At 35.3% G+C, this 10,169-nt stretch overlaps 1 protein-coding gene across 1 annotated transcript in view; it reads left to right on the top strand.

Annotated features, from left to right (window-relative positions):
- The first annotated feature begins 205 nt into the window (after window positions 1–205).
- LOC131051174 (putative pentatricopeptide repeat-containing protein At3g08820) overlaps window positions 206–10,169 on the top strand; it is a 37,360-nt gene continuing 27,396 nt past the window's right edge. Inside the window, exon 1 of the mRNA XM_057985564.2 lies at window positions 206–452. Within this exon, the coding sequence (XP_057841547.2) occupies window positions 206–452 (247 nt within the window). The remainder of the gene's footprint in view (window positions 453–10,169) is intronic.

Below are 10,169 nucleotides of genomic sequence, written 5' to 3'. Positions count from 1 at the left end.
CCATCGTGAAGACCGAAATGTAGTCGAAATTGCAAGTGTCGCAATTTTAGGACGCTACATCATGTATTGTTTACAATCCCTTCTAGCAAAAGGCAATGTTATTTGGGAATCCGGTGTATCGATTGGAAGACAAATATTCAGACACCTGAATAGTTTGGATAGCAAAGAAGAAATATGCAATAGTTGCTTTAGATCATTTGTAGATATGTGGAGAGCTAGCCCAGTTTCTTTTTCCTTATCTTTTGGTCCTGGAGAATCATCTTCTGAAAAGAAGAAAAGGAGGAAGTTTGTTCCTATTGAAGCCTCAGTGCCAAATAAAAGCAAGATTGAAGATATTGTTGTAATTGATGATCCAGAATCCCCTACAGCTAGAGGAGTTTCAGAAATGGTTAAGCAGGAAGTTGGAGACTCGGATTATGAGTCTAATTTGTCAAAGCCAATTGTTAGTGCAGGTGGAATTTAGAAGATTGGTGTAAAATGGCTAACCTCGATTGAATCAGACAAAATTGGGAGCATTCAATTGAAGCACCTGATCCAGAACAATATCAGTCTAGAAGATGTTAATAATATGCTTCCGGAATCACTGACATAGGTCCTGAAAGAAAGAATGTTTGAACAATCATTTGAGGAAAAAAGTCTGGATATGAAAAGTATGCTAAATGGATGCACCATTGCTTGAAGTAATTTGTCAATATGCATAAAGAAATTAAAAGATTGCATAGAAAATGCCAACAAAATCTATAGGTATTGTATCTCTTGGCTGGCAACAGTTGTGACATATAAAGGTAAAATTGATGCTATTGAGGCCGAACTAATAAGTATAGGTAAATCCTTTGATTTTTTGAATGAGAAAAATGACGAGCAAAGGAAAAGATTAAATTCTCTTTAGGTTGAGTTTATTTTGTTGCAAAGATAGAAAGAAGACATTGTGAGCACTTTTTTAGAAAGTTAAGGAGATTGTGGAAGCCAAGCTAGAACACTTCTCAGGTTTGCTTGAAGATGCAAAAGAATATGAGCAAAATCCAACTGCTCCAAATAATTTTTCAAATTCAGTTGATGTGTTGGTTGAGTGTAGAATCCTTTCAGTGAGTATCAAGTTGGCTATGCATTCTTGGGAAGTCCTTCTTCTGAAACTGAAGGAAAAGTACAAACTCATATTTACAAAGAAGAGTACCTGAAGGTTTTCTTGTGTAAGATTCACATTTTTGGCTATGTGTCCTTTCTTTTTTCTTTCTTTTCTTCATCAAAAACATCCTTTTTGGAAACAATGTAGAAAACTAAGAGGGGGGATGAATCGGTTTGCCCAAAAACTTACTACAACTTAAACTACAATTCAGATCTGATAAATAGCAGTTTAAAGAATGAAACAACACCACAACAATAACACACATAACACCAAGATTTTTGACATGGAAAACTTGGTTAAGGGAAAAAACATGATGGAAACCTACCCACAATGAGATAATACCCTGTTAGGAGTAAATGAAATATTACAATGGGGAATGCACATGCATTCAGGCACATTGCCTAGAGCTCACTGCTCAAACAACAAACCCAAAAGAGCTACAACTCTTAGGAAAGGCTCACTGCCTTACAGGAAGTCTCATTTACTTACAAAATCATTTGGATTACATCTAGAGAATCCTGAACTGATGAAATAGCATCTCCACATGCCTGAGTACAATTCCAATTAAGCTCACTGTCAAATCTTCTCTGCAACACACTTCTTCGCATAACTTCTCACAACTTACCTGATACTAAATAGTTGATACAATATTCACACATAGCATGATACCTCTCAATGATTATTACATTCATTTATACAAGTCATCAACCCATGAAATAGAGGTCGGCTCAACACACACTATATATTACAAAAATATAATTACACATGCTATAACAATGCATGCGAACCAAAACAATGTCGGCTAGGACATAGTCTGGACATAAACAACCACCACAAATATGGAACACCTCCAAGAATTACGCCTCGATCATCTGCAACACACTACCACATCATGAATGTCGCATAACATGAAGAACATCACCGAACAAGAAAAATATTCAATACGCGCACAATAGTCAATGTAGACCATCAATACGCATAGAAAATGATCTAAAAACATTCACAAGCAACATCAATTGCACCATAACAATCACAACAACTTGGATTGCTAGAATCATCATCATCTCTCTATTGGAGCTCAAGAAAATCAACATAAATAACTATCAACTTGAAAGATTTGCTTTTGGATTTCCAAATCATGAACCAATCGAACTGAGGACACACACCAATGTCCAGAATACATCCCACACATCCACAACTAAAGATATTACAATTTTGGAGTAATACAAAGCACAAACCAGAATACTGAATAACATCCTCAATATCAAACCTCATAACTCAATCAAATCAACATGCAGACCTCTAAAAATTTTGTTGAATCAACTAGAGATAATTATCTCAAAACCCATTAATCTACATCAACTCATCTACAACACATAGGCTAAACCAACTCATCCAACCTAACTACAACACCGGAATACACAAAAGAATATGTTGACATCAATGACAACACACTATTCCAACAAACTTCCCAATAATCTCCCCCTTTGGCATTGATGGCAACAAATGAATGTAAAAAAAAATCAATGCAAAGAAATAAATAAACTCACAACAATCTTCCTCATAATCAAAAGATCAGCTCCCCCTTTGACAAACAACACAAATCACAAACCTCTGATTTCCTACCCCAAAATGCTTCAAGGTTTTTTGAATTCTCTTCTCTCCCCCTTTGACATCAATGACAAAGGATCCAAAGTCAGGATTCTCTCCCCCTTTGAATTAGATTCACAAATTTGTACATCTGCACCACTAAACACCAACACTGAATACTTCCCCTAAGTAGCAGCCTCACTCATCAATCTAGATCACAAAATATCTTAGTGAAGTTCACTGGACTGATGCAAATCCATGCATCTTAGTTCTCATCAAGAGGGGCAATCACCCCTAACTTCTCTTTGAGATACTCAAAAGTATCTTTAGGCAAAGGCTTCGTAAAGATGTTTGCAACCTATTCCTTTGTAGATACATACTCCAATCCGACTTCTTTCTCATTCACCTTCTCTCTCAAGAAATGAAACTTGATTGATATATGCTTAGTTTTGGAATGCAACACTAGATTCTTTGAAATATTGATAGCACTTTAATTATCATAGCATATAGAAATAGGCTCATCATAAATAACTCCTATATCCTTCAACATCTGCTTCATCCAAATTTCCTGAGTACAATTTCTAGCAACAACAATGTATTTTGCCTCTGTAGTAGATAAAGAAATAGCATTCTGCTTCTTACTTGTCAAGAGACCAACTTCTTACCCAAAAAGAATGCACCACCAGTAGTACTCTTTTGGTCATCAACATCACCTACCCAATCAACATCTTTATGGAATCCAATCTTCATCAAATACTTATCCAATTTGGCATACTAATGTCTAGGGGCTTTCTTCAATCTATACAATGCTTTCTTTAACCGGCAAACCATGTCCTTTTCATTTGTCAACTGAAATCCATCTGGTTGCTCAATGTAGACTTCTTCTTCCAACTCACCATTAAGAAAGGTCAATTTGACATCCATCTAATAAACCTTGAAATATTTGTGAGCAGCATAGGCAAGAAATAATCTAACAACTTCAATTCTAGCCACTAGAGCAAAAGTCTCCTTGTAACCAATTCCTTCCACATGTGAATAACCCTTACAAAGAAGTATATCTTTATTTCAAACGACTTCACCCTGTTCATTCAACTTATTCCGGAATACCCATTTAGTTCCAATTACATTTTTATCCTTAGGTCTAGGAACAAGAATCCATGTATCATTTTTCTCATTTTGATTCAATTCTTCTTCCATAGCTTTAATCCAATTTTCATCTTTACATGCTTCATCAACATCTTTAGGTTCAATCTTAGAAATCAAACAAATTTCTTCAACAAGTTTTCTCCTAGTCATCACACCTTTATTCTTATCACCAATAATTTGATTTTCTAAATGATTCAACCTCACATACTTGGGATTTTTAGGATTTTCTTGAATTTCAGGCTCTTGAACTCTTTCTTCTGCATAAGCATTTGCGCCTTTCTCTTCATTATCCGACTTTTTCAAATCAATCTGAACTTGGCTTTGGGTCTGCACTAGTTTTCCTTTATCTAAACTGGCATCCTGATCATCAGAATCATATCCGCAAGATTTGATTTGTCTTACATTACCTTCACCAACCTTCACATTATTACTTTCAACTATCTTTCTCAATCTTTTATTATAACACTGATAGGCCTTACTTCTAGTAGAATAACCAAGAAAAATGCCTTCATCACATCAAGCATCAAACTTTCCAAGATCTTCATCTCTTTTGATATAGCATCTACTTCCAAAAATTCTAAAATATCTAATTGTAGGGGGATGAACAAACCATAACTCATAAGGAGTCTTACCAGTATCACCTTTGACATTTACCTGGTTAAGAGTGTATACTGCAATAATCACAGCTTCTCTCTAATACATATGTGGAACATTTCCTTCAATCATCATGGTTCTAGCAGCTTCTTGAACTATTCTATTCTTTTTCTCTACAACACCATTCTATTGTGGTGTCCTATGAGCAGATAATTATCTCTTAACTCCATGCTCTTCACAATATGTACTAAACTCACAAGAAGTGAATTCTCCACCCCTGTCAGATCTCAGAAACTTTAGCTTCAATCTAGTCTCAGTTTCAACCATAGCTTTAAAAATATCGAACTTCTCCAACGCTTCAGACTTCTCCCTTAAGAAGGTAACCCACATCATTCTTGAATAACATCAATTAGCAACATGAAATACCTATCACCTTGTAATCTTCTCACTCTAGAAGGACCACAAATATCAGTATGTACAAGATCCAACAATCAATTAGAATTATACTATTTTCTCTTGTAAGTAACTCTTTTTTGTTTCGTTAATTGACATTCCTTACATACCAGATTAGAAAGCTTTATTAACTTCGGTAGATTTCTCACTGGTTGAGTAGAACTTATCTTAACCATGCAATCAAAATTCACATGACACATTCTTCTATGCAATAACCAACTTTCATCAATCTGAGAATCAAACAACTTTTACCACCAGCATTCAAGTGAAAGATATTGCCTTTAGTCTTTGTACCTGATGCAATCTCAGTTCCGGAGCTACTCAAGATCTCATTTTTGTCATTCTTGAATTGCAAGTTATATCCCTTATCAACCATCTCACCAACACTCAAAATATTATGCTTTAAACCTTCAACATAAAATACATCATCAGTATTGTGCTTACCATCAAGAGAAATAAAACCTCTACCATGGATTACACAAGCTTTGTTATCACCAAATCTTACTATACCACCATCATACTTTTCCAAATTTACTAATTTACTCTTATCACCTATCATATGATGAGAGCAACCACTATCAATTACTCATTCATCTTTCTCCTCAACTTTAGCAGACAAAGATTTCTCCTCATTAATGCAGCTTGTAGAATCTGTAGTTATAGGATCATCTTCCTTGATAGAAATGATCACAAATTCATCTCCTGAATTTCCTTTATCCGACTCATCATCTGTCACACCTTCATCAACAACATAATAACACTTCTTCTGATATTTAGGCTTATATGGCTTAAATGGCTTCTTATGATTTCTATCTCTTTTCGGACACCTTGATGCAAAATGTCCTATCTTATCACATGAAAAACATTTAAGAGGTAACTTTCCTTCATACTTACTTGCACCTTTAGGCAATCTTCTAGCAATAAGTGCTTCAAGATCCTCAAGCTCTCTTTCTTCATCTTCTATCTCTTTCATCGCTTTCTCATATCTAGATACTCTTCGAGAACTTTCTCCCGGATCATATCTTTGCTTCTCGAAAATAGTAGCTTTAGATGCAAATTCAGTCTTAGGAAGAGAGTCTCCAAACTCACTCAACTCAAAAGCAACAAGTTTACCAATCAACATGTCTCTTGTCACATTTGGCATGGTCCGGATCTCTTCAACAGTAGTAGCTATATGTTTGTAAGCAGGAGGCAAGGATCTCAACACTTTAGTAACAATCTCAGATTCTTCTAATACTCCACTGACACATATGATTCCACACACAAGCTCATTCACTTTCTGCATAAAAGAAGTAATGTTCTCATCTTCACTCATCTTCAAGTTCTCATTTTTGCCCTTCAAGCTCTACAACTTAGCAATCTTCACATGACTATCATCTTCATGCAAGGTCTCCAATTTTATCCATATTTCATGAGCAGTCTCTAAGTCCATCACATTAGTCATTTTAGAATCTGTTAAGGCACTCAGCAATGCTTCCTTATCTCTAATATTGAATTTTGCTTCCTTTATCTCATCTGTAGTAGTAGGACCATTCTGAGGAACATTATATACATTCTTAGTAATCTTCCAATACTCTTCTCCAATGCATCTCAAATAACATTGCATCCAGTTTTTCTAGAGAGTGTAGTTTGTTCCATTAATTCTTGGACTATCCTTCTTGAAAGAAAAGGTTTCCATCTCGGATCTCCTCAAGCAGTCAAGCTTCTCCTAGAGGATCTAGATTTGATACCAATTGTTGGCAACAATGTAGAAAACTGAGAGGGAGGGGGATGAATCAATTTTCCCAAAAACTTACAACAACTTAAACCATGAATCAGATCTGATAAATAACAATTTAAAGAATGAAACAACACCACATCACTAACACATATAACACCAAGATTTTTTATGTGGAAAACCTAGTTTAAGGGAAAAAAAACATGGTGGGAACCTACCCACAATGAGATAATACCTTGTTAGGAGTAAATGAAATATTATAATGGGGAATGCACATGTATTTAGGCACATTTCCTAGAGCTCATTGCTCAAACAAGAAACCCAGAAGGGCTACAACCCTTAGGGAAGGCTCACTGCCTTACAGGAAATCTCATTGACTTACAAAAGTATTCAGATTACATCCAAAGAATCATGAACTGATGAAATAACATCTCCACATGCCTGAGTACAGTTCTGGTTAAGCTCACTGTCAAATCTTCTCTACAACACACTTCTTTGCATAGCTTCGCACAACTTCCTTGCTACTAAATGATTGATATAATATTCGTACATAGCATGATACCTCTCAATGATTATTACATTCAATTATATACTTGTCATCAACCCATGAAATAGAGGTCGGATCAACCCATGTTACATATTACAAAAATATAATTACACACGCTATAATAATGCATGCGGACCAAAGCAATGTCATCTAAGACATAGTCTAGACCTAAAAAACCACTACAAATATGAAACACCTCCAAGAATTACGCCTCAATCATCCGCACCATGCTACCACATCATGAATGTCACATAACACGAAGAACATCACCAGAAAAGAAAAATCTTCAATAACGCACACAATAATCAATGTCGACTATCAATACGACTAGAACACGATCTAGAAACATTCACAAGCAACGTCAATTGCACCACAACAACCACAACACTCGGATTACTAGAATAATCATCATCATCTCTCTATCGGAGCTCAAGAACACCAACATAACTAATTTTCAACCAGAAAGATTAGCTTGTGGATTTCCAAATCATGAACCAATCAAACAGAGGACACACATCAACGTCCAGAATACATCCCACACATCTGTAATAATATCCTCAATACCAAACCTCATAAATTGATCAAACTAATGTGCAGACCTCTGAAACTTCTGCTGAATCAACTAGAGATAAGTATCTCAAAACCCATTAATTTGCATCAGCTCATCTGCAACACACAGGCTAAACCAACTCATCCAACCTAATTGCAACACTGGAATACACAGAAGAATATGTTGACATCAATGGCAACACACTATTCCAACAAAATTCCCAACAATCCTTTGTCCTTGATGTCAAAAAGGGGGAGAAAGTAAAGGAACATAAGTTCAAGGTTTTGAGGAATTTCACGAGTAAGGGGGAGTTGGTGCAGTCATGGTTTGAAACTATTTTTTCATCAATGAAAAAGGGGGATATTGTTAGACTTGTGTGAATAATGTTGTCATTGATGTCAAACTAGTCTTCTGGTTCTATATTGGACAGTGCTTGTAGGTCCGAACATCGGTCCAGACATTATGGGTGTTATGGATATGCAAAGGTATAACAGTTATGTACGTGCAATTCAAGTGTTGCAAAATTTTGGTTAGAAGTCATTATGCAACATGGCAGGTCCTATCGAGTTCTCATTAACCTCGGTATCCCGGTGTTAGAAATTATGGTTGATCTCGGTATCAGACATGTGTTTCGATGTCAGCAGTTTTCATGTGTTCTGGTGTCTCTTCGAGTTTTGGGATTGTAGTTTCCTTGGTACGTGTGAAGTCTATATTTTGATATTGAGTGTGATCTTGTGGCAATAGGTCTATTCTTTTGGGTCCGAATGACCCTTTCTTTTTTTTTTGTAATCATGGAACATATATTGGTAATTGGAAGTATGCAAAGGAATTATGTAGAAGTATTGCGGAGGCCAACATAAGCTTATTGGTAATGTGTTGGCCTTAGCCGATACACTATTTTGTATTTGTACTCTCTAGTGTGTATGTGTGTGTGTGTGTGTGTGTGTGTGTGTGTGTGTGTGTGTGTGTTCATGGGTGATGGATGAGTGACAAAGGAATGAAACATAGTTGAGAGAATCCGTCAAGAGTGATGTGCAGAAGATTGTTGGTAGCAAAAGAAGCAGTGTATGCGAGTATTGCAGACAGTGAAGGAAATTAGTAGTGCAATAGTCCTTAACTGGATTTGTTGTGGAACAGTAGTGCAAAGATATCTAACAGGATCTTTTATGAAGTTTGAGTTTTGTTATTTCAGATTAAACCTAGAACTGATCTCATGCATTTGTAGATGCAAATTCTCTCAGTTCAATCTTTTCTATTGCAATGAGAAGTCCAACAATTAGTCATTTTTTTCATCTTTGTATCTACAGTGAGCAATTCAATGGTGAGCCATTTTTGTAATCTGACAATGAGCCACCCGATAATGAGCCACCTGTTTGTAAACATAACTATAACTATTTATATTTTCCTAAGAGTTAACACTCTTCATGGTTTTTCTCATTTTGGGTTTTCCACGTACAAAATCTGGTGTTCATCTTGTGGCTATGTTTCTAATGTTTATACTGCATTAACTGTTTTTGCTTCAGTCAAGTATAGGTGATGTTTGAAGATATCTTCAATAAGTTTATTATTTTCTTTTTAAGTGGGAATACCGATCCACCCCCCCCAGTATTCTGGTACTTTCAACCTAATCAATCTCTCCTTTCATATTTTCAAATTTGCAGATATCTTCTTCAGTGGATGGAAACATGTTGGAGGAGGAGGCTTGTGGATGAAAACCCATAAGTTTTAGGTGATCAAAGGACAAAACACATTTGATTACAAAGGGAATTATCATTCAAAGATTATATTTAGGCTAAAGGGAATTAGTAACATTATTTTTTGCTTCTTTTCAATATTCATTGGGATCTTCGGGTGTTATTTTCAATGGTTTCTAAGTTTAGTTGTGTGGAATTCTAGTTGACTTGAGTCTTGTAGATGTGCTACAGTAGTATGTTGTTGTTATGATAGTTTTAATAGGATTTATATGCTGATATTTTTATTTTTAATCAAAACAATACCAATTTGTCGGGTTTTGAGTAAATCAAGTACACCAAATTTGTCACATATTTGTGAGATTGGTGTAAAATTTGCATGTTGAAAGCCAATATAGTTGTTGTTTATGTATACCAAATATAGTACCTGATTTTTTTTGTTGAATATCATAAGATTTATTTATTGGGTGTTCCATGAAGTTTCATTTGGTTTGGTATTCTTTCATTGAAGTTTGGAGCAAATTGAGTTGTCTAATTTTGACATAATTTTGTGGATTTGTGGGAGATTTTGGGAGTACAAATTTATAGATTGGTTGTTGTTGTAAAATAATATTTCAGACATGTACACCTATTTTTCATATCATAAAAATTAATTTTATGATGTTCTTTGAAAATTTCATTAATTTGTTGTCCTCTCTGTGCAAGACTACTTGACTAGTTTTGATGATTTCGATAAAATTTGGCATAATACTTTG

This window comes from Cryptomeria japonica, chromosome 3, assembly GCF_030272615.1.
Source record: "Cryptomeria japonica chromosome 3, Sugi_1.0, whole genome shotgun sequence".
Classification (NCBI taxonomy): Eukaryota; Viridiplantae; Streptophyta; class Pinopsida; order Cupressales; family Cupressaceae; genus Cryptomeria; species Cryptomeria japonica.
This window is presented reverse-complemented; position numbering and strand designations above follow the sequence as displayed.